This window comes from Apteryx mantelli, chromosome 5, assembly GCF_036417845.1.
Source record: "Apteryx mantelli isolate bAptMan1 chromosome 5, bAptMan1.hap1, whole genome shotgun sequence".
Taxonomy (NCBI): Eukaryota; Metazoa; Chordata; class Aves; order Apterygiformes; family Apterygidae; genus Apteryx; species Apteryx mantelli.
The window spans coordinates 79,904,843-79,931,015 of record NC_089982.1 but is presented as its reverse complement, the minus strand read 5'-3'; the positions used below and the strand labels follow the sequence as shown (position 1 = coordinate 79,931,015).

At 41.0% G+C, this 26,173-nt stretch overlaps 2 protein-coding genes across 8 annotated transcripts in view; one reads left to right on the top strand and one right to left on the bottom strand.

The window, feature by feature from the left end:
* CTBP1 (C-terminal binding protein 1) overlaps positions 1-22,395 on the bottom strand; it is a 254,305-nt gene extending 231,910 nt beyond the window's left edge. For 2 of the 5 annotated variants that reach the window (XR_010884474.1, XR_010884473.1), the window contains exon 1: positions 17,249-17,466. The gene's annotated coding sequence lies outside the window, so the exon portion shown is untranslated. Of the gene's footprint in view, positions 1-17,248; positions 17,467-22,327 lie in introns of those variants that run through there. The other 3 variants (XM_067298349.1, XM_067298350.1, XM_067298348.1) reach the window with 3 other exon arrangements.
* Positions 22,396-23,059: 664 nt separating this feature from the next.
* MAEA (macrophage erythroblast attacher, E3 ubiquitin ligase) overlaps positions 23,060-26,173 on the top strand; it is a 53,257-nt gene continuing 50,143 nt past the window's right edge. For 2 of the 3 annotated variants that reach the window (XM_067298347.1, XM_067298344.1), the window contains exon 1: positions 23,216-23,296. In XM_067298347.1, coding sequence (XP_067154448.1) covers positions 23,228-23,296 — 69 coding nt within the window. In that variant the 5' untranslated portion in view covers positions 23,216-23,227. Of the gene's footprint in view, positions 23,146-23,215; positions 23,297-26,173 lie in introns of those variants that run through there. The other variant, XM_067298346.1, reaches the window with a different exon arrangement.

The following is a 26,173-nucleotide window of genomic DNA, read 5'->3' as shown; positions in this document are numbered from 1 at the left end:
TGCAGTACTACTGATAGCTACTATGGCAAACTTTCAGCTATGCCACATAGAAAACAACTTTGGACCAAGACCACAAAACGCACAGACAGAAGTCATCTCTGGGCATCAAGAGCTGGCCTGAGGGCTTCACTCCCGAAATGCTGGCAGCTATGTTGATGCAACTGCTCACAGGACGCTAACTGCATAGGGAAGCAGAACAGTGAAATGTTTAAAATAAAGAAAAACACCTTTTAAGCACAGTTTACTCTTAAAATTTACAGAACTGAAGGGCATTAGACTTCGGTGGAGGATAAGGGAGGAAGGAACACCAAATTGCCTTTTATACATGAAAAGTCAGAACAGTGTTTGGTCGGTCCTGCCTTAGTGTATTTATTTTCCATGATCTGGACTCAACATGTTACCTTCTCCTTGGGAATGGGAACAGTTAAGTAACTGAAAGATTCAACCACTGTTAATTTGTCATCTTGAACTTCTTTGTTCTTATTTTGGCAGTAAAGTTATCTTAACAGGCTATACATTCGTATCCAAAACCTCTTTACTGACTTTTGGGGTTGTATTTGCATGCAGTTCTTTTTGCAGGTTTTGATCAAAATACTTCTTGTTTGGGCAAACGCCAATAAACTTGTAACTAGATACAATTACAAAAATAATCATATCAAATTTCTACCCAACGTAATTGGAAATTCAGAACAGCAGCCCTTCATCAGTCACTCCTTAGAGTTGCAGATACACTTCCGAATGTCCACAATCAGATTTAAGGCTCTTTTTGGCCTTGGTCCCCCCCGAGGTTTAATTTCTGCACACCCAGTACCTCAGAAGTTCTGGATAACTACAACTGCAAAACACTGATAGCATGCTTACATTGCTGAAGAATTCAAAAGATAGTTTATCTCCTCCTCCAGAAGAGATAACTTTCAACTTTTAAGTTCTTTAAGGCTTCCTTATATTTCTTTATTTGCAGCATCTCATACTAGTATAAAATTAACCCTTGGACTAATTGAAGTTAATGATGAAATTGTTAGCCACTCATTCCAACAATATCATAGGTGACAATAACGAGCAATTTGCAAATTTTTTTAAATCAAATTAAGTCTTTTTAATTTAATTATTTTTAACGGCAAAATCCCTGGCTGAGCCATACTACCAAAAGCAGCAAAGGGTGTTTGTTTGAAATAGTGGAATGAATTCTTCTAGTCTGCTGTTTCCATCCCTTCATTCCACCTTCGGTATGGTAAGTCAGATTAATTCCTATGTTGATGTTTGGTAATCAAAAAGCAGTAGTCAAGACTGTACAATTGTTAGGCAGTTTATCACTTTATTTGCTGTAATTAAAACACCAGTAATCAAACAGTAATTTAAACACTGTAAATACTGAGACATAAAACTTCCTAGCCAGCTTTATACAAAACTAAACATCCAGATGCTTTTCACAGACTTCAGGTACTTCCAGAAACTAGCAAGTGTACCTCGGTTTCCCAAGTTCATTTATTCTACTTTTCAGTTCACTATAACCATATCTCTTACCAGTTACCACTGAAAGATCTCTTCCGAGTCTACAAAAGTCCCATTATTTTATTTCCCAAAAGGCTAACAAAGCAGAAAAACGGTTGTCAGTCACATTTTGGAATACTTGAATTTTATTTTCTAATATCCTTTTTACCAAAAAAACACATACTTCTAATAAAAAAAATGTTACCTTTACAAATATTTCAGAGTGATGGAAAAGATCAAAAAAGGAAACACTCTTTCAGATTCCTTTCCCCCTCTTTAATAACAGCTTATTCATAAAAACCTTCCTCAGTGGCAAGTACTTATGTACTCCAAATGCTTAAATTACAAAAGGTCCTGGCACGCTATTTCAAGTATTCTTCATTTATTCAAAAATGAAAAGATATTTATTAAAATATATGTTCAAAACTTGAATTTAAAGCACTTGGGTATTAGACAAATTTTAGTCATAGAAAGCAAAACTTAATAGTTTTGAAACTCAGTAGACTTCATCCTGCAATTCCCTGCAGCCATGTACATACTGAGAATGAAAAACAAGGAATGTAAATTTATGAGTAATTCTAATAATACAATGAGATACTCATTATTCTAAATTGCAATGTGCAAGAACATTTACAAAACACTGAGCTCTCTTTTCCAGCTTCTCCAAAATAGCAGTAAAACACCATAAGCTATAATTTAAGACTTGGTAAGTATGTATTCTTGGTTTGTTTTTTAATATATTAAAGTTTCAACTCCAACCTAAAAATAACAAAAAGGATGAAAAGTGAATAATGAAATAATGCCACCTATGTATTACTCTGATTAAAATTATGTTATATCAATTCTTTATACTAGGGAGATTTTGAGAATTATTTTGACAGCCTAATATAGTTTATTAAGGGTCAAACTACTCCAAAAGTAGCAATGACTACTGCACAACAATTTATCCATATCATTTCTTTGTGTATTATTTAACTATTTTGTCTCCTAGTTAATGAACTTAACTTTACAGTACTACACAGAGCCATTTTCTGCAACAAGCCAGAAAGAAATGCAAAATACTGAGTAGCGACTTAATGGCACCGCAGTATTCAAGAAACAGTAACATCTACATTGACCTCAAGCACAGTTTGTATTACTGAATAAGATGAACAGGACACATTAGCCTTCAACAAAATACAAGGTAAAAGGCCCAGATCCATTTCTAAAGGCAACCTGTAGTGTTAAAAAAATAAAAAAGTGAACAAACTGCTGGGAGAACCCACATGAGGGGAAGATACCAGATACTCTGACTTATCTTTAAAATTTCTTGGGTGAGTAGTTTCACCTGTTTGGATATCTAGAAACCTGCTTTCTTCCAGGGAAATTTCAAAATAAGAAACAAAAAAGGAGGGGGGGGAAGAAAAGGATCTTATCTTCAATGGGCATAAATCAGCTTTGATTAATTTAGGGACAACTGAAAGAACCCCAGCCCCTGCCATGCTAATGCAGCACATTCCCCATAGCCTTGCATTCGATTTTGGAATCACATGCAGTACTGCCACAGGCTATTCTGGCAACACAAAGCAGACAGTTCTGCAAATTGTCCAAAAGGTAGCTTTTGAAAATATGACCTTGAGAAAGAGGCAGAAAGACAGAAAGAACCGAGTTTGAGAATTCAAAATATTTTTCATACCTATAGTAAGACTTCAGAATTTAGCTGTCAATCATTGAAAAGAGTCTGGGAAATAGTCTTAGTAAGCCTTTGGATTAATGGGCATTTCAAATTGCACAGTCTAAACGTTATTTAAGTATCTCCACATCAAAAGTTTAATTTTTTTAATAGCGAGTGAATACATTTCTATCCAGACACTTTTGAAGCAATTCTGCTGTAAAAAAAATAAAGGTCTTCTAAGTACAAATTTGTAGCTGATAGAACCTTAAATAAAAGACACGGTCATTACTGGGTGCCTGTTTTAACTGAATATTAATTTAACCAATTTCAATAGATTTTATTTCTGCAGGTGGGACTCTTAAGATCCAACTTAATCAGATTCTCCAAAAATATTAGCTTCAGGGCCATGAGGAATAGAAGAAAAGCTCCCGTTTACCCCGGATAGCATTGGGTTGTTCGTATAGACAAGCCATGAGATAACCCAAATCGATTTCTTCAATCGTAAAACTGTAGAGAATTGTCATTACTGCCAAAAAATAGATATATCTAATCACCAAGATTTTGGGGCACAGGTTTCAAGTGGACCAGTAAATAGGATCATTCTCAAGAGTCTGACCTGGTTTACTACCCGTGTCTAAGACTGTCGGGAGGACACTAAGACATTTTCCCATGAAAGTTCCCATTTTTAGGGGGAAAAAACCCAAGGGACTCAGCTCTCAACACCTTCAGAAGTGCATACAGTGAAAGGGTGCGAATACCGCACTGGGGCATGTTCCTGAATTCCCAGCCGCCTCTGCTGGAGATTATAAAATTCAGTAGTCTGAAGCAGTGCATGGAGCCACACTAGAACATACCCAACTGCAGAGCTTTTATTACATAACTAGTAATTACAGAATTACATAACAGTAGGTCAACAGCTTTGGAAATTAACACGAAAATTCTTTAAAAACTCTACTTTCCGCGAAACCAGCTTCATTCATGTGGAAGCATGAACATAATGAACTCCCAAATGCTTCAGCGATATAGTCATGAATAAACTCAGGAGGGCTGAATAAGCATTTACACAAATGCACTTCATAACATAGCAGGCCGCAGCAGATTTAAAAAAAACCCACAGGAAGAAAATGCTCCAGAGTTATGTCTCATATCTTTAAAGCCAAATTGCGGAATAGGAAAAGCGGGAGCCTTCTGCAGAGAGATTTTCAAAAGCGACTGAAAACCAGATGCAGATCGCCCCAGCTCTGGGACTGGCACTCCTAAACGGCTGCATACTAACGGCCTCGCATACATTACAAAGTATTAAAGAGCACTTTGAAACGAACAGACAACTTGAATCTTGGCAAATTAGCTGATAGTATATAGCATTTATAGCTTCACACTGCAAAGTAGTTAACCATGCTAATTATTGCTGGCAGTTAACTGCCAAAAAAAATTAGGTTGACTAGAAGTTGCATCTCTTTCATTAAAAGCCACATGGAAAAAAATGTGAGAAGTACAGACACTTTTCATGGGTGCCCTATTCTATTCTTAGGTCCATAGAAAAAGAAGCTGGAAAACATAGCTCCAAAGGTCATCTGGCCCGTTCCTCTCCAAAGCCCGGATCATCCATATTTCTGTCATTCCTGACAGAAGCTGTCCAAACTGTAGCTTAAGGTCTCAGATAACAGAGACTGTATAGGATTTCCAGGCAACTGATCCCAAAGTTTCTGTATCATTATGCTTAAAAAAAAAAAAATCTGTTGGTTTGCTATGATCCAAGTCCATTATTTCTTGTGCTCTCTGCTGTTTCTCCACAAAAACCTTCTTACACACTTGAAAGCTGCTATGTCTATCTTTAGTAGTCTTCTCTTCATATTAAACACCAATTAGTTCTTTTATTTTTACCCCTGCTTTGGTCTCAATATTTTAGCCAACCTCAACAACACTACAGACGAAACAACATGTCATAAGTTCATCTGTAGCTTTCACAGATAAAAATAAGTGAACTGTCAAGGCAGATGCTTTTTCTCATACAACTGTCACATTGGCAAGCGTCCTCTTTATTTCATCGCTCACCCTTCCCTATCCTAAAGTAATCATATGGACGGAAAACACACAACTATGAGTAGTTTGTCAAAAGAGACTCAGTCCCTGTGCTGCCTAGAATCCACAAGCTAAGGCTGGCTTGGAGCTTATGCTTCCTTCTTGCTAGCCATACTAAACAACAGCACTGCACAGAAAGGCATTTCTTCAGTTCCAGGTTAATTTAATTTTATCTTAACCCTAAACATGCTATATTGCAAAAACACCTGTGCCAAAAAAAAGCCAAAACAAGTTGTTTTTAAGAGATTTTTTCCAGAAATCCCTCACGCAGAAATAACAAAAATATATGGTTTGTTTAAAGCAAAACTGAAAACATCTTTTGTAGGTTATTTCCAAACCTTATGGCAGAATTGAGCAACTGGCCTCTAATTACTATATCTCATTATTGCATGTTACAGCTGAGAACAGGACTTTCTACCAGGCATACTTCTATAAAAATAACTGTTTTAGCTTGAGTGGATTTCTCTCAGATACACAGCCCTATATTTGCAGATGCTAAGGAAGACCACACCAGAAAACCCAGCAGAAGCCAAGCTGCCCAAGTCATTTTTGATTGTGTTTTTTTTAATTTTATTTTTTTTTTTTTAAGTTCTAGTAAAACGAAACCGAGAAGGAATACAAAGGAATCCTGAAGGCATTATCTTAATTTCATCCCAGTGGTCGCTTGGTCATAGCATGACTTACGACACACCAGACTGCTAGATCAGAGATTATCCCCTGTTGATTTCACTGGAAGTGCAAGGAGGAACTGATGCTCAGCTTTAATAGGAATGAGCCATTACAGTACCAGTGACATGTTTTAATACCAAACAGATGTTAACTATGTTTTATATTGCTTGGCAGTGTATTACTGTGCTGTAAAGCTTACTAACACGCAAGACAATAACTGCCACTTCTGTCCTATATTTCAGATCTACACCATCTTTGTAGTTCAAATACAACCCATTAAATCCATACAGAACTATACAAGAAAGCTAAAAACACCATATAAATGTGGCTCTATCAAGTTAATCTACAGCTTGACCAACGTCAGATTGACAATAATTATATAAGACAAACTGAACTCAACAAAAAACTTGCATGCCATCTTTAAATCACATTTTATTACTGCAAACTTGAAGTACAGAAGTCCATACTTCATAAAGCTGTGACTCCCAAGCCCTCTAAGGGTATCTTAGATTCTTGTTTTAACACAAACTTTTTGGAATATCTAAGGATTGTCTGACTTTATAACAATAACCACAGAAGAAACTAAGGATCTCCAGAATCACCTCCTCACCAAAAAGCACTCTTTCCACATCTGTACAAAGTGCAGGAGTGTACATCTGTCTAAAGGGTTACAAAGCCCACAGTCAACCATCTTCCTAAACTTGACATGGATTAGAGCTTAAATATAATGGTCTTCTCAATGTTATAAAATGAAGTATGAACCTCATCCCTCAACACTGAGACAGGGGAACAAACTCTTTTCTCCTCCTCCTGATTCAGAGCTCACTTAAACATCTAAAGCAAAAAGTTACTTTGCTTAATAATTTCAATATCATAGCATAATTCTTAATATAACTCACATGGATGCAATGACCCACAGTGAAGAAGATCCACCCTTAAAATATTAAACTTAAAAGTGACAGTATCCTTTTTTTGATCATTCTGCTTTTACATGTGAAGTATTATTGTAGGGTCTGCAATTAACACAAGTTGAAGTTCAATCTTCTTTCTATTCCCCAAAATCTAAGAATATTAAAAAAATTGTTCAGGTCAACTTATGTTCTTTAACACTAAGTTGTGAGACATCTATCATAATATTTTGTATTAAGCATAATTGCATCCAAACTGCTTTGTTAAATTATTGATCTTAGAGCACTTAGAGATCTGCTTATATCTTGTGAAGCCTTTACAAGCTTGTGCTTAAAAAGCAAAAATAAGCAAATACAAATGATTAGCAGTTTATTTAATCTTCTTGCAACAGTAGACTTGCTGATTTTCCAGTCAAGAAATAAGTGGGAATCATACCTAGTTTGACCCCAGAAGCAGCAGCCAGAATATTAGCTGGTACCCTCAGGCTCCCACTCTATAACCTAAGGAACTGTATCATATCTTCCCCATATCAGCAACTTGCAAATACCAAAGAACCATCACTAATTACAGAAAAATAACCCAAAGAATGAATAATCTGCAGGGGAAGACATGGTGCACCAAATCAAGAACCCTCACTGTTCAGAGGCATTATTGTATTTCCAGGCTCACACAGCGAGTTTTCTGCTCTGCTGAAATAGGTATCCGCTCTTAGCAAGCAATCCATCCGAATGCCAAAAGGAAGAGAAGATCCGTACTGAAACGTTGGTCTGGAGAGCTCTACCGCATGCCAGATGTTTTCTCTAGAGATGAGGGAGCATATGGATCACCAGGTGACTACTCTGCACAACTTGCTGCAGGACATTTCTTGCTCTGAAAGAGCAGAAAGATCCATTAAAAAGTCTTCTTTCATGGAAGCACTCTTCTCGAAGCCTCCACAGGAGGCACGGGTATCTACGAGGCTGAACCTTTGCTCTCACATTTATGACAGAAAAACAAGGTAGGTATTTTTGAGAACTCAGCCTCTTGTCACCTCCCCTGCACTCTCACTCCTGGCGATGGGAGTCCATGAAAGATAGACTCTCACCACCAATCTGCTCACGGCACATTCGTTATGCTTCAAAGAAGTGCCACTATTTTTCAACCGCACAACACTTAAGGCTTACAAAGAATTTTCTGTTAATATTCACAGTTACCCAATTACTCCATTTGTGTGAATACATCTGCTTTCCTATTTCATACACTGAGTCCTGCTGCAGACTCTTCAGCAATACATTTTTTTTTTTTTTTCCTATTTTAGGTTGATACAGTATCCAGCAGAACAGAATCCTAGTCTATAACTAGGCTTAATAAACACCATAACCAGCCTAAATAAAGGGTAAATTCTGGATAGATTAGAAAAGTCTCAGACAGAATTTAGCACACATTGGTGAGGTTTCTCAAAACTGAAAATGCTGAAGTCCTTCTCTGGCTTTGGTAACTCGAACAACGGGAGCTATTGGCCTGTCCGTTCCCATTCCAGCCTCTTGCTGCATCTGGGTTTTGCAGCTGGCTGCACCACAAATTCTCCCATGCAAGAACTGTGGCAGAAATTCCCCTGGATACTCACTTGACAATCTTCCCAGTTACTCAAGAGCCAATGCTGAAGACCAAAACCTTTGTCTGAAAGTCTGCGATGGGATACGTGCCTGCCATTACAAGCCTTTCCCTCCACCAAAAGTAAAATACTTTTGGTTGAAGGTAACAGTGGTTAGTTGGGTGGTGAGAGTAGAGCGGGCCAGGATGTTTGTTTATTCTGGGGACAGGCTGTACCCGTAAATCAATTAACTCGAGAGATACACGAGCATTTAACAAAGAAAATACCACTGGAAACCACCTTCTTTGATACATTGCTTCTGTTTGTTAAAATGCCATATACTACTACATTCTCGTATATGCCACAGTTTCGTTACTCATAATAGTCTTATGAAAGAATTATTTTCCTTAGAGAATGAGCATACATAAAATAACAGAAAATTTCTTTGTTACCAGTTAGTGATAATTAATGTACCGATATTTTATTTCATTTGAAATTTAAACTGAAATTTGTTTTAATGTAATCTTCAGTTAACTGTCCTATCCAGTGGCATGTATCCAGATGCTGAATAACTACAACAAAAATGGACTGTTGTGTTACATACCACCTAGTGCAATATCCTGCTCCTTCTGAGAGATGTTGTTCTTGTCACAGTTTTGACATGGACGTGAACATCGATTTCAAAGAACATTGAATCAGGTTGCAAACTGCATAAAACTTTCACAGCAACCATTACTCTAAGGAGAAATGTCAGCTATTATATTCTGACATGCATTATTTTGGCAAGTAGCTGGGCACAACACTATTTCGAAATTAGAATTTTACTGCAATCCCAAGCTAATGAAATATATACATATATAGATACATAACATAGCTTTGATCTCAAAGTGTACCAAGTCTAAGCCAATACTCCAGGTATATCCCTTTAAAAAAATCTTATTAAAATTATGACCTTTATAATCCATAACATTTACAGCGTGCCTTTCATTCCAAGATTCTAAAGCACACGCCAAGACTGCTAACAGCAAAACAAACTAATTTAAGAGAAAACAGTTTAGCTCCATCAGAATGGATCAGCTGCATTCAATACTGCATGCTTACTTCAAGCTGATAGGATAAATAAAGATTCACACTGCATATTTTTAACCATTTTGCAGCTAATATTCTGTTTTGGATGTTTTTATAGAATACACAATGGTTATTATTTGCAAAGACAGTGACTGTTATTTCCAAGTTACCTGGGGTAACATCCTAGTAACCAATAGGCTTTTCTATACTTACAATAGATAACTGTTAGCTCAAAAAAGCCTTCGCAGCAACTTTACATATACTTTGGTTTCACAGACTTCAATACATACACACATCATAACTTCTTACAGAACTACACAAACTTGTTTATTGCCAGGGAAAAGGACAGCCAACTAATACCAATTTTATACCAATTACCAATTTAGAAGAGAATGCTGAAGCTACAGGGGGCACATTTTTAGAAATTAATATATGTACCTCTCAACACCACCCCTGGTGAAACCATTAACTCAGTTGATAAATTCTAATATGTTTTAATAATTAACATTGAAAGCCAAATGATAAAATAAAGGCACATCTTTCAGTATGCAAAATTATTCCAATCTGACCATTAGAGTTAAGAATCTACTATAAAAAAAATTCACTTCTTATAGAACAAACATTACTACTATTACAAAGGAGAGGTACTCGCACTCTAAGGAAGAGTTAAAAAAACATTGGCAGTGGATATTAAACAAGTTACTGTTCCATCTCCAAATTGTTTCTTTGACTTTCCCAGCATTAATTTCTAATTATTAAGATCCCAGGATACTGCCAGAATTCACAGCGAATAACACTGTGGAAATGGTTTTCATGCACAGAAAAGCAGCCTCCTGAAAATATCATCAGCGCAACTGTTCACACCAGCCCTAAAATATGCACCAGAAACGCATAACATGGTGCTCTGCAGACATCAACCTTAACTTTCAACTGTCCAAATATGTCATTGCCTCTTTTCAAGGCACAAAACACTAGAAAAGATTTTGGACGCTACTCCCATCAATATCATTTGAGGATTTCCAGCTGACCACACTCAGGAATAAAATGAACCATCATTATTACGAAGATGGAAAAATGCTTACAAAATCAAAGCATCTGGATAGAAAACAGCTGACAAGAAGTATTTTCCACAAGACAGAAGTGAACACAAACACACAGAGGAACTTTCAAGACTGTACTCATAATTTTCACAGAAGATATTGCCCGCATGCCGGTAGCATGGTCAGTTAGGTAGCATTTTGTCTCATATAAATCTACACCTTGAAAAAACATGCTTTTATCTTCAGGTTACCAACAGACTATACATTGCTCTCAAAAAGGATCCAGACAATTACAATTTATTATTAACTCAAGATTAGACAGTTGTGCCTTTTTACCTAATTTACCTTCATTTTACCTAATACCTTCAGCTGCATGCTGAAAGGTCCACGTCTTTCCCAAACTCTTCATTTCTGGAGCTAATTCCAGAAGAGCTTTTAGAGTATGTACTGTCTAAGATCACACCCTCAACTGTTGACTGAACCTTATACCTACATTCTAAAAACAAAAACTCAAGATCTTAGTCTTAACATTCAAACTAAGCCTTAAATATTCTAAAATTTGGATTAATTCAGACATCACTCCATGCCGAAACATACCCAAAGGAATAAAAAAATCCTACTGTCATTTCAGGGAAACTTATGACCAGCAGGCAATGCTATCACTGACTGGCTCTAGATCAGAAAAAATACAAGTATGATGCATTTGTAACACCACTGTGAGACAAAACACTATCAGACAACCACAAAAACTGAAAAAACACAAACCCATGAGGAACAGAGGGAAAGACGTAGTCAGAAAAAGAAAATAGCTGACAATCAAATCCAAGCAAGGGAAACAGAATGACTCTTAAATATCTGGATACTTGTCTTTGTATTTAATAATTTAGTTATTTTGTTGGCTTTTTGTTTTTGTTATATGTTAATTGTTAATCGTCAGAAAAGATGCTAGAATTTAAAAGCAATGAGACCTAGAGTTAAGCCTCTTCAAAACAAGTATCAATGGGGTCCAGAAACCTTGATATACAAAAACAGGATACGTTAGTAGGTGTGTGTGTGTCTTGATATAGTGATCTCAGAATCAGAAAAGTTGGATTTCCGATTGCTCCTAAAGAAACAAGTATTACAAATGGACCACTTTACTATTTTAGGGGCCAAAAACAATACAGTGTATCTTAAATGGATTAAAGAAACTCATCTGATTAACTTTGATAATGTTATGATTCTACCACAGTCTTTACTTTTCTGCAATTGGACTTCCCAGGAGGTAAAAGTCTGCAAAATCAATTGCCCATCCCACAGTTACTGAGCCAAGTGGAAAAAAGCATTTTTTTCCTCCAGAGAACCTTTCCCAGATACGTTGACCCTGAAAGTAAACAGGATCTTTTCTCTAATTTCTGTGCCAAGGTTTGGAGGAGCACATCAACCCACGCATGACAACATGACACATCTATCTGTTTCTCATAGTCAGAAATTCCGCTGACCACCTTCTCTCACAGCTCATGCTGGAGGATACCATGGCCTTTGTTTTGCATATCTATTTCTACCAGAGGGCCGGAGGAACGATATACTAACTGCATTAGATCAAATTCACATCACTTCCACTGAAAAGCCAGAATAACTGACTATGAGACCGATATCACTTCCTCACTGCAGGAATGGACCATGGAAGGAAAGTAGATGCTCCGAAAAAGATAATATGCTTTCAAATATTGAGAATAATATATTATTTTAATATCAACTTCTATTTCTACTCTTCTATGACACTGCAGCATAAACAAAGTGCCAAAAAAGAGGAGCAAACGCACACATTTAGACAGTTTAAGAGGAGATGTGAGAAAGTGTCATGCGGTGCTCTTTCTGGAGGAGTACTGGGAAGCAAAAGAGGGACAAGATGAAAGACTGGGCAGCTCTGCAGAAAGGGGCACGCAAAAGCTTTCAGACTGTCACCATTTCCTTGCGAGCCGCAGAGCAGATATTCCCGTTTGCACAGGCTTTACTAAGTCACACAGCTCTGACCAGTTAACTTCCCTCACACATCCCAAGAAAGGTTATCGGAGAAAGGCAGAGAAATACATTACCAACATGGCATAAGTTATAAGGCAAAACACCTAATCCGAACTGTTTTGAAGGGAAACTGTCACACAGCTGAAGCTAAGATTTCCCAGCTTCACAAACGCCATCGTTTGCCAGACAGAGCACGCACGCCGTTTCGCAAAGCTAGAAGCAGCCCTTCTCCAAACACGCATGCTACTTACTGAGAAACAAACAGAAGCTGTTTGGATATTAAAAAAAATTATTTATCCTATTATTTATGTGCTCAGACATACTCCAGGCACTGCGTAGACAGAAAATACCACTGTATAAACAAATTTTGAAAACTAAGCCATATTGGCTTGTTCTGCAGATAAAAAAATATTCCTATCCAGTGGGAGACTGCTGGAGAAATTTGTTTTCAAGATTCTGAAGGTTTTTTTACAACAAAATTTGTGTTTCTTTGAACAACATAATAAAACTATATTTTTGAAAGTGTTTGGGGCTGTTTCAGCTATAGCCCATACTAGAACAGATGACCATTTTCAGTAACAAGATGCTGATTCTGCTATCTATAATGATATTAACAGATACCTGAAGCAGAATAACACATAAAGGAACTTTGAGATGCAATTTGTATTTCAAACTACGATTTCCTAAATTTTACCATCAAATTTAGCATTTAACTGCTCCTATCTGACAACGGCTATATTGATTACATTGATCAGCAATTCATAAACATTAAGCATTGTTGTAAACTGTGGTAAATAACCTAATGGGTCACTCCGATTCTTTCTAAACTTTGTCTCTCGCACTTTTCCTAAACTGAATTATCCCATATATCCCACACTCCATCTGAAACCAGCTTACATAGCTTTATATGATGCGCAAATGAAGTGAGAATCATCTCTCAAAGATCTTACAGCGCTTCAGAATTTCCATTGCACTGGAGGATTTCCGTGACTACATTCAAAAAGAACAAGATAAATACTGTAAACACTAATCCTGAAAACTTCAGGAGACCCAGTGACTTCAGTGAAACTATACAGCTGTTTGAGATTGACCACAAATATAGCTGTTTGCACTCAAATTCTTAATCTTGTGCTCCTTGTTTTTGCCATCTACAGATATCATTGAGAAGGCCAAAAGTTCCAAAATCTTAACGTAAACAGGCTCACTGGGGAAAAGGAGAGTTCCTTTTTTTTCAACATCCTAAGATGCTGCTAAAGCTACACTTCTGGCTAAATCCCAGCAGAACAGCTGAACAATTCAATTAAGGCCTGTCTCTTCTCCTAAATTTTAAAATAGAAAGACTGATATTCTGTCAATACTCAACATCAAGGCAGCAACCAGCTGGAAACACCTAATCAGCACTATTCTTGGGATTTTTCTGGAAAGACTTTATTATTAAATCACTAGTGACTACTTTTTTTTTTTTTAATGCTGAATGACTTTTGAAGAAAATAAAAAAAAACCACTACATGAGTACCTAACCATCAGCTGGTCCTGTGTGTTCCCCTAAGACAAGAAGCCACCATACCACACTAAGAATATTGCTTGTTTCAAAATTTCATCAGTAGATACTGAAGTACCTTAAAAAGGAATTACCATTATACCCCTTCTACAGATGGAAAAAGAGAAACAAAGGTGAATTGACTTGCCCTAATCCAATAGCAAAGCAAAGAAAACACTCTCTGAGTCAATTCCACCCTCCTATCCATTAGGCTGTACTGTGTCCTGTGCCTGAAATATCAGGTATATCACTCTTCAATATAGTACAACTTAATAAAGCAGAATGAGGAAACAATTTAAAAATACATTGAACGCTGAAATGAACTGCCATGCATCAATAGCTAGATCTGAATTTTGTTTTAGTTTACAGAAGCATTCTGCTTCTATATAAAATAGCAATTTTTATGTAAATAAAAACTTTAGTCTAATAATTCATTATCATTAATGCAATAGAAATGTAATATTCCACTCAAATGTCAACTTCAACTAAAGAAAAAAAAAAGCAAAATATTGTCCCCTTAACTACAAAAATGGAATTCCTTTTCCTTCTCCTCCTCCCAATTAGGACATAACACAATTAGTGGGCTTTTAATACTTTTCATGGAATGACAATTTAGAAAAAAATCAAAAAATTTTGAGTTGATCATCTCTATTGTGAAAAAGATTTGTAATGAATGTGAATTATACTGTGGTTGGGTTTATTTTTTATCATCTTGCCTAATGTCCAAAAACGTATATTCCACTCAGGTTTTTAATACAAAGTTGCATCCTAGTAGCAGGTGGAGTCTTCCAACCAGGTATCTTGCAACACTCTTGTAACAGTTGAGAAAGGAAACTGGAATTAAGACCCACAAAAAGCTAAAGGAGTTTCCTAGTAAACGTATAAACATCTTTAAAGTTTTAACATCAACTGTCTGGACTATGTCAAACTGAATTTCTCAAAGGACAAGTTTCTTTCAACCACTATATTAGGGGGAGGGAGGAGGAATGGAAACCCAAACCTTTAAAACATTTTAATCAGAGTGTTTTTATTATGTTCCCTACAACCTGATAAGCCTTGAACTCTATTGATAGAAAGCTGAACATGCTTCATACCCCCAGGATGTCTCTGCACTGCAATATTTCATGTACTTCTGTTCAGTGAGATACGGTGCTTCCCCTCTGGATATTAAGCCTGATCTTTCCCCTTTCTGTTTCCTAAATATGCCAAATATCTAACCGCTAATCAGCATATCCAGCAGTCCTCTTATGAGCAAGCATGACAAGCCCTCTCATAGCCCTCTGTGAGGTGAGCGACATAATCTGAAGTTTTTCCCTGAAAAGCTCAGAGTAACTGTACAGCCTCAACTCAAGGAAAACCAGAAATATGGTCAAAGTCTCTCTGGCTGCAGTTCAAACTTCCCCAATAATGACTGGCTAAAATATTAAGCTCATTTTATTTTCCGCTTCACATGACCATAATTTTTGAAGTTTTTCCAAAAAATCCCTGCACATATATATCATATACATGCTTAAAAATAGCAATGCTACACAATCCAAATAAATCAATATTGCTTAATTATATAAGGACTTAAAAATGAGTTAATTCCAACTGCCCAGAATCTCAGACTTTACCTTATTTTATGCTGTCACTTGCTAATGTAAAAATCCATGCCTGGCTTTGTTTATTTGTTTTGCTGGAGTAGGAGGATTATTTTAATATGGAGAGGATTGGTTTCATTCCTGTATGCATGAGCTGCTGGTGATCACTCCCAACCAGAAAGATTCCTTTCTAGAATTATCATCAATATATATTACAACAGTGTTTACTTCCATCCTGCCTCTGCTCTAAAAGCCTCCTCGGTATCAATTCTCAGAGCAAGGCTACAGGTCTCCTGCTCCAAATTTCTCTTTAGATTCTCTAATCCTTTTCTCCTTAATCTCCATTATACAAAAAGAAATCCACAGATGCATGGTCTGCAAGAAGCTAAGTAACTTTACCTCTCACCATAGTTACCACATCTGATTTAACCACTGGCTCCGGACATTGAATCATTGTCCTTTAAGATTTAAGATTTTACGTGCGTATGCCTTGATATGTCCAACAAGCACACAATCCTAAACACAGACCGATTTTAATAACATTAGCGAAAAACTGCATTTCAATGTATGTGACATTAAAATAACATACCATCCGCCTCTGCTATTTCTGCACTGTGTGCTGTTTTCCAGGATCTCAGAAGCTAAAAATGTTTAAATGTGTTACTACTGCTGTTATTAAAAAGATTTTCTGTCTAATTCAATTCCTTGAATGATCCTGAAACAATTCCACATGCAGATTTTTCATCAGTGTGCTCAACTATTCTATTAGACTTTTTTTTTGTTGTTGTTTCTCATGGTAACCAATTTTATTTGACTTAACAGAAGCTGTTCAAATATTTAAAGGCACTCCGAGATGGCAGGAGTTTATCTAGGAGCATACATGTTGTGTCACAGATATTCCTTTCCTTGTTCTTAGACGCCTCGGGTTCTTTTTATCCCCCCCCCCACACACACACACACAAAAACAGTAGCAAACAAATGAGGTGTCGACGAGCCACACTGCATGGGGAACACGCTCGCTTCATCTCGTTGTGGCAATATTCAAGTTACAATGGGCACATTTCGAAATTACAAGCTCGCCGGTTAAAACAGATGCTTCCTCCGGTCCTTCGTATGTGCTGGCGCCCGGTGCCAACAGCGGCGAGCGCCACGCAAGAACTCCAGTATAAACATCTGCAGCACCTCTCTGTTTTGTTAACATTCTTGCACACATTTCCCTGCTAACTCCGAAAAGGCTCCGCGGTGTTTAAAAAGAGAAAGGAAAACGGGGGGGTTGCAAACATCTGCGAGGCAGCGACGGAAAAGGGAATGAAACATGAATAAACAAAAACATGGCGAAAGTGGCCTGGGGTTGTTACACTGTCAGATCATTTTTCCAAGCCCAACATCAAGGCTTTTGTTACAACCCAAGCGGTCATTTGCATGGAGAACCAACAGGGTTTCTTCTTCTTGCGCGGTCCCCAGCCCGCAGCACACCGCTCGCTCCCCCCCGGCACGGCGAGGCGAAGCCGCCAGCAAACCCCGCGGCCAAACGCGCACATTTCCGCCGCGGCGGAGCCTCCGCATCGCCCGCAACGCGCCGCGCACTTACCGCTTGGCTACGGAGGCGTAATTTCGGTGTAAAAATAACAGACAAACCTTTGGAGCGCTGCCCCAGCCGGAGTTGCTCTCCCTCTGCTCTGCTCTTCCCGACAAGCTCAGGCTGAGATTAACAAGTCCATGCGACTCCAGCAACCCCGCTCCGCCGGGCTGCTCGCACGCGGTGCTTTAAATAATAGCAAACTTTCGGCAAAGTTAAAAGCGTAATGAATTAAAGGAATGTAAAGCACAAGGACAGGAAAGCAGCAAGCACTGCCCGGGCAATTCTTGCAGCAGCACCAAGGGCACTGCTCTGTAGTTAAGGCTGTGTCAGCACTTTCACCCCCCCCCCCCATTTTTCAGGGGGCTATAACTCAGAAAACAACAAAAAAAATTGCTCATGGCTAAAAAATTGCTCACCCCCCGCCCCCTTCCCTTTAAAAAAAAATTCCATTCAGCCCATCCAGAAAGTTACAGGAGCACAAAAGTCTGTGCACTTTATCAACGAGTTCTAAATGCATTTTTTATACGTAAACAGAACTTTATTTTTTAAATAAAATTTCAAAGGAATTTCATCCACATTGGGACTATTACCCCCTTAATATATATATACATAAGGGAATTAATAACTACTTCCAGCAGCTGGAAAGTGGTTTGTGCAAATACAGCACAAATTCTCAGCAACTTTCGCAGGCTGCCTCGCCGGTACCAGACGGGCACCCGAGGCGCTGGGCTGCCCGGTGCCGCGGCGGCGGCGCGGACGGGGGCCTCTCCTGGCCAGGCAGCCCCAGTCCCTCGGGGCAGCTTCGCAACCGCAGTTGCCGAGAGCATCTGCATTTTTCTCTGATAAGGAAAGTGCTCTTATAATCCTGCTAAAATAAGGCAACAATGGGTGTTTGGTCTGCAATTACTGCTTTACAACGACGGTCTAAACTGTGCCACCTCAGGCCGGGCTGGGCCCCTGGTAATCGCTGACCAGGGGGATTGGCAGCCGGCTTTTTTGGTGGTTGCTGGGATTCTGTCCGTTTGTTGGTTTTTTTTTGTTTTTTTTTGTTTTGTTTTTTTTTACACCGAAGGGGTAATTTCCGCTCAGACACTGAAATAAAAACACCAACTTACCCAGTCTATCTACAGGACCAAGGAGCATTAATACGCTTTTCAGTTATAAGCTTAAGTTACAATACTAAAGCAAGAATTACACATTCACAACAGCACTTTTCTAAAAAGTAGAAATGTGCACTTAATACAAAAACATGTAACAGCCACAGTCTGCTGACCAAGAAAACCGAAGCATAAGTTTTACCCCTTCTGATACAGAATAGCTAAGACAACAGAGAAGACATTTGATCCTTACAAAATTCCACAAATCAACACTTATTCATCAAAAGGTGCCTCTGCTTGCTCTGAATTTCTGATTTTAGAGGAGTTTCATATGCATTATACAAAATCAAGAGCTATAGCAATCCATTAAAAAGGCTTTGTTCCTATGAATAACTCAGTAAAGAAAAAGCAATCTCTCAAATAAAAAACATCTCAAAATACTCTGAGCTTATAATTTCTCCAAACCCCATTCTTTAATCTTCTAAAAATCATAACACTTCAATATCAGACTGACTCTCTCAAGGTATCTTGATTGCAGTGTAGGTCATCTCACATTTCTTTCCTCTAAACACACACTAACACCTGGCATATTTTGAGGAGAAGCTGCTTGGATATCAACACCTTACTACACACAGCATGTACCTTATTACATATAATCACCATCCATCTACTCAGTGGAAGTCAGCTCTCGTTGCCAGTGTGCTAACACATGCTCCTACCGCAACCACTTAATATCATGGTCCAACATAGGACTTTATACCACAGGCTGACGCCAGTCTGGTCTGCTAAAATGAGAAATGATGGTGACACACATTCACTTCTGCCATCCTGGTATGGAGGTTATAATGTTCAAAGAGAAGAGCCAAGTGCAGTAAAAATCTTAATCCATGGCAATTTTCTTCAGCACATGGAACCTGAGCGCTAAGGTCTCTGCTTTGCTCTACCAAATAACATACAGAGTATCCCTATTTTTAAAATATACTTAATTTGCATAAAATGCTTCATTGTAGATAGACATTTCCCTGCCATTAGTCTGCAGCAGAGTGTAAAACTATTAGAAATACTTTTAAGACACTTTCAAACAACAAAGATTCTCCTAAAAGTCTGGAGAATTCTGTCAACACTACTTAATTTCAACCAATTGTTAATGTTCATTAATAAAATACTAAACGAGGACAAACATTAATACACTATGACTCAAGTGGACAATGCCAAGAGATACAAAATGGAAGCTGACTGTTATTCCTTCTTTTACACCAGTAGGAGACATGGAAAAAGAAACAAAATATAGTACGTGAACCTTCTTAATAGATCCAAATTTATATTTCCTGTTTAAGAACAAAGCAGTAGAATTTACAAGAACTGTAAAAGCAAAGCTGTACTGGTAATTAAACTAAATTAAATTAAACCTGGGCTTTGTAGCTTTTTAAGCTTGGTAAAGCAGAAGAAATGTATTAATCCAATAATAAAAACAAAGTACAATCTCTATGAATGTCTACAACAACCATAAATATTTTGTTAAATTCAGCAGGAAACTACAGATTTTAACAAGTTCAGAAGATCATTAGCCTAGTTCTAATCTCCACATTCACCATGACAACGTTTATACTATAAATCAACAGCTGTGACCTAATGTTGAAAACATGCCAGAAATATGCATAGATTGTATCAATATTTGCACATGCAACCTAGAACATAAATTAGTTGATACTCAACAATTAAAGCTTCCTCTCTGAAGTTGCAATATTTAAAGGTTAAAGATTAGACATGCTCCCTCTTGTGTTAAACTAAGAATACATGGAATACATGCTGTTTTCCCTGACATGATGGTTGCTTGGCCATCTGTTCCATTAAGCAAACCCTTTAACTTTGGCTACTAATGGCTGACAAACCTTCACCAATAATTCTCCACTTTAAAGACTGATCCAGTCTGAGCACAAAACTGCACCTAAGGAATCACTCCTTATTTGTGCTACATTAAATTAGCTATTAAATAATCAAAGAGCACCAATAAGGATATCACATATCAAAAATATGATGTGAATAAGATTTTTGGACATAAATATACACAGCTTGGTAAATTACATGGAGAGTCACACATATTCAATCACTATCAATGTTACACACAGGCCTAAAGAGTTAAAAAGTGCCAAGTTCAAGCTGTTTAGTAACATTAATGATACTGAATATTAAGCTAATATTTAGAAATGCATTTTCTGTTTACAGACTATTTAAAACAGACTATGCAAATACAATACACAGAATTTAAAATGCTAATACAAGTGTGCTTGTAAATACAGCAGCAACTGAGCTAAGTTTCCAGTCCTCCACTTGATGAGTTCAGGTAAACCATTCCCTGCACAGCGCGTTAATGGAGTCAAAATCCTCCTTACACAAATCCTCTTGCAGAATCTGGCCCCAAGATCATGTCTAGACTTGAATGCCAAACCCAGGTGGAACTAATACAACTGATTTGACTAATATACTTTTAAACAAAGGCTTTGCACCTGGTATGGGCTTGGCAAATTGCATTTAGGCATACATTTGCTGATTATGGTCAATACCAGACAATGCTAGGGCAGCAATGCAACTGAGAGTACCCAAGTAAACACATACACAAGTAAACAGTTTGCAGTTCAAAACTGAAGGGAACACTCGGCTACGTGAGTTCACACATTTTCTGTTATTCACCACCAGCCCTTTGTGCCAGATAGATGTTTTTGATGCAACTGGCCCTATGCATCTTGGAAATAAATGTTAGCAAATATTTTAAGAAACACGTCCTAGCTAAAGAAGGCTTGCTCTTTCAAGCTACCAAAGTGTGTTGATCTTTCCGGAAATAGTGGTGTTTCTTTTTCTACAGTCTTCTACAGACAAGAAGCAACATAGCCACAAAGTTTGTAAAAGACAACAAAAATATCACAGCTACTAATGTATCAAGATTTAGGAGTCATCTTAAAGCTTCAACCCACAAAAGCACACTACCTAAAGCATAACTGATCATGAAGGCAAGAACCTTTGTGAGAAACAGAAACTTTGTCACAGACTTCAATGACATAAGAAACGAGCTTGCAGCGCTTCACGTACAACTCCTGATCGGGGTGTCACCATTTCTGTGTTGTTATGCTGCAGACCCAACATCTCCAAGGCCTCCCAAAGCGCCTTCCCATCTTATCCAAGAAGGTGCTCAGGAATTACAGTGAGAGACTTTACGCAGGATGCTGAGGAGGGCGAAAGGTGTGCTTGAACCTCAAAACGCTTCCCTCTGCACATCATCAGGAAGGCAGCGTTTGTATCAATGCTCTGAGGACGACTACAAAACTTAGCGTATTGACTCTGCAAGGAAGCCAACAGTTTCACGAGCGCTTTATTCCCTCAGACACACGGGCAGAGCCGGCCCGCAGGATCAGGCCCCTCTCACACACCCGGCAGAACGAGCTCCCACTTAAACCAGGGCTTTTCGCCTCCCGGGGAGCTGTGGACGCCTCGGAGGCGCTCAGCAGCTGTAAGCGGGACAAGCGAGCGGCGTTAAGCCGCCCCCAGGGAGACCCGCAGCTCCCTGCACCACAGCTGGCAGGCGGCAAACCGAAGGGGGGGAAAAAAAACCCCAAAGTTGAAAACCACCGGTCTGAACTCGCAACGCGGCGCAGGGCGGCAGCAGCGGCCGGGGCCGGCGGGGCAGCCTCCCTCCCCCCCTCCCCAAGGGGGCCGCCCGGCCCCGCTCCCCAGGGGCCACCCGGGGGCCGCCCCCCCCGGGGAAGGCGGGACCGGCCTGGCTGCCAGCAGGGAGCCGCTCCCGCCCGGCCGCGGAAAGTTAGCGCCGTCCGGCGGCGCGGCCCCGCAGCGGCCTGGCCGCGGCCGCCGGGGCAGGGCCGCCCCCCGGGGCCTCGCCGCCGCGGCGGGCAGAGGCGGCTCCGCAGCAGGCCGGCGGAGCGGAGCGAAGCCGAGCCGGGCGCCGCCGCCGCCGCGCCCGGCCGAGGCGAAGCGAGGCGAGCGGCCACGAGCCGAAGAGAGGGAGCCGAGGGGAAGGGGACTCACGCTGTCTCCGCTATTTAAACCTCTTCCCGCCGCCTCCGCCTCACTGACTCTCACTCACTCTCTCCTCCCCGCGGAACTTACTAGGGGCCAGCCCCCTCCCTCCTCTCCCCTCCCCCGCCCGATATACACACGGCCGCACGCCGGGCCGCCGCCGCCCCGCCCGCCCGCCCCAGCTGCTCCGCCCGCCCCAGCTGCTCCGCCCATTCGCTCAACCCTGTGCCCGTCAGCTGAGCTGCGCAAAAGCATTGGCTCTGTCGCCTGTCTGTCAAGGCGCGCTCGGCGCGGGCCCCGCCCCTCGTCCCGCCCCTCCCCTTCCCGGACACCTCAGGGGGTTGTTAAAACGGCCGTTTCGGAGTCACCGTTAAAATTTACTTTTAGGTCCCACCCACTTGGGCGCTACAGGAGATTCTGATTGGGCCAGCGGGAAGCCTCTCCATTGCGGCCGGGTGGCCGGGTGTCAATCACCCCTAAAAGCCCCGCCTGTCTCCGTGGCGTCATTCCACTCGATTTGTCCGCGCTTCCAGTGGGTCCCGCCCATTTCCACCGGCTCCCCAATCAGGCGCGGCATCTCAAGCTCGAAGGCGGTGCCAAAGCGCCTGAACGGAACGTGCGGAAGGGCCGCCGCCATTGGTGGGCCCCTCTCTGCCCCGCTGTTGCGCTTCCGCCACCACCGTCCCGTGGAGCGTACCACGCGGCGGCGGGGGAGGGGGGAGCGGGGGGGGCGGGCCGGCGGCAGGAGCGAGCGCCGTTGGTTCGGCCCGTCTCCATGAGGGATGGGGAGGAGGAAGGCCCCTATTGCCCGTCATGCCGCGCGCGCTGTAGGTAGCTCCCTTTGGTCCGGGCTGGGGGAGGGCGGGGGCGAGGGAGGGAGGGAGGGAGGAGGTCGGTGCCCGATCCAAGATGGCGGTGCAGGAATCAGCTGCTCAGCTCTCAATGACTTTGAAGGTGCAGGAGTACCCCACTCTCAAGGTGGGTGCCGAGCCTCTCCTGCCCGCCGCACGCACGCACCGGGGGGAAGGGGCCGAGCCGCCGGCGTCCCGGCGGGGCAGCGCCGGCGGCAGCGGCGCGCTTGGCTCCCCAGGCCGCCCCCCCCCCCGGGTGCGCGGCGGCGCCCCGCACACGCGCTGCTCCTGCCGCCGCCGCCGCCCTCGCGGCTGGTGCTCTGCGCCCTCCCCCTGCGCGGCGGGCGAGGGACGTGCCTGGAATACGCTGCTGCGGCGCCCGGGGGCCGCCGTGCCCCGAGGGGAGGGAGGGGAGGAGGGGGGAGGCCCCGAGCCGCGGACAAAAAGGGGCCGGCGGAGCTGCCCCGCCGGGGCGGAGAGGGCAAGTGAGCCCCCGCGGGGGGCTGGGGGGCTGGGGCGTGCGGGCTGCGGTCCTGCAGGCCGGGGGTCGCTCCGCGCGCTCCTCCCGGGCGGTTAGCTGAATCTACGTGGCGTTGTGCAGAGACGGGTGGAAGGGGAGGGAGCGGAGGTGGGAGCGGAATATGGTTCCCTGGTTTCTTGGTTTCCCCAAAGATGGAGATGAGCTGAAATCCGTAAAGGGACAAACGGGCTGGAGAAGGGCTGGAGGCCTTAGTAAGCAAAATACGTCGGGCTTGGCGAAGCTTCGGCAAAAGCGTGGGGGTGGCTGTTACGCTGCTGGGTACGTTTGAAGGGTGGTAGGTCCCAAGGCTGCTGCATAGCTGGTCCTTGGCTTTGGCTGGGCTTTGTAAAGCAAATGAAGGACTCGGTGCTGAGCGCTAAGGTCATCGCCTCTAGGAGCTGTTGAACTGGAAGGATGATGCTCGTAGGAACCAGCGGAAAGCTTTGTTTAAACTGTTCTCTTGGATATACAGCAAATCTACTTAATAGCAGTAATCGTGGGAGGGAGATAGGAGAAGGATCTGTATTGCAAAATACTTATTTAAGCATCCTTTGTGTCAGCGTATCAATATTTTTGCATGTATAGAAGGTGTTTATGCAAGGTAAACTTTTTATTTTTTTATGCTGAGATCATGCTGCACTTCCACACACAAAGTACTGTGTGCTTTTTGCAGGGTTTCTAGCCATGTTCTTCCTGTGCATGTCCTCATTCTCCACCCTCTCTGCTTCATTCTGTGTAGTTCCAAGAAGCAGGGAAGGGACAAAATCCTGATTCCAGTTTTACATATGAAGGCTTCTTTCTGTCATCTTGAAGTACTTTCAAGCTAACAGTATCAGGCTTAAATTTTAAAATATCTTTAAAGAGTGTTCTAGTACTTCCCCAGCCAGAACAATGTGAAGGCATTTAATGGTAAGAAGATCATTTTAAGGCTGCATTTTAGATGTGTGCAAGTTGTTATCGCAGCTTTGCTTGTTACATTCCTGAAAAATTACTGGCGGTGAGGATCAGTGAGTTTTTGTTTTGTTGGTTATGACTTCAGATGAGTTGTCAAGGTGCCAGCCATTTAAAAGGTAGAGATTATTTTGGACATATTCTTATGATATTTCTCAAGTGCTCTTCCCTCAAAAATCTTAACCAAAACATACGTAAGAAAGTGGAACGTTGTTCATACTGTTGGGAAATTAAACATTTAAATAGTAAAAAGGGTGAAGCACCCTTGTACTAAAACTCTTAAACCAATTTCCTAGGAAAAGTGATGTTTATTGATGCTTTTCAGCATTCATTCAACTTCTAGGTTGTTCCTGTAGTCTTTAATGGCATCTTTTTTCTTCTTTGTTTAAAAAAACCTGGCAGAGCAGGGTCTGCTCACATTTTTTGAATGTATCCTCTTAAGTGTTCCTAACTGTGGGTCATATATCAAAACATTTTAGTAGTGAAGGTGAAAAGGCAGCAGGGGGAAATGAACGCTAGGGCTAAAGTCCACAAAAGTATGTTGATATCAAATCCCGCTTTGTTCTGTAGGAGGCAAGTGCCTAAAAATTTCTCTGGGACTGAGCCTCTGAATTTTTATTTCCATTTTATTCAAACACTTTGTGTGAAATTAGTACATAGATACATAGTGCTTTTTTTTTTTTCTTAAGGGCTACCAGTGTGGCAGTTCAGATATTTTCTTAAAGCTTTGGACGTTGGTATTTTTCCCTGATATGAGTAAAATATAAAAGATTGTAGACTTGTATTTATATCCTTCCTGTTTCCTCCCTCCAACTTCCTCATGCCAACATCACTAGATAATAGTTGTGTAATAGCTCGGCATTTACAGTGTGTTCCACCAAGTGCCTTCCATGTGAAAGAGCATTTAAAACGGCAAAGGGAAATCCCTTTTCCATAGCTGAATGTGGTCACTTCAGGAGTGGAAGTGCTTCAGCCATTCTTCAGCAGTTCAGCTCAGGAAAAGTGAATTGCCTTGTTTAGCTGAATCTAGGGAAGCTATTTAAGTGTACACAATAATACTTGAATATTTTGTTGTCCTGTTCTTCTCCCCCCCCTTCCCTTTTGTCAAGGACAAGAAGGTTACCAGTTATTCTTCTTCCAAACTGCTGTGGAAAAAAAGCCTACTGATAGAAATTGTGCTAGTCTCATCTGAAAGTATATAACATGGAAGTCTAGGATTTAAAAATGAATGAATGCTAACATTGTTGTCACAGATCTTTGCTGAAGCACTAATAAAGAAGTGATGACAGGAAACTAGATAATTTGTCCATATCTTTAGAAGCGTAAATAATTGTTAAACTGAACTAGCAAACTGAATGGAGTAAAAACCCAAAACTGAAAGAGGGAATACCTGGAAGCAGGGATGACCACTTCTCTAAATAGTCTTATCTGGGCTGTTTGTTGGTAACAGCTTGGGGTTAGCTGGGCTGAGCTGCTTTAAAAAGCAGCTGATCTAAAGCAAAGCTGTAGTAGCACAGGATACTTAAGCACCTT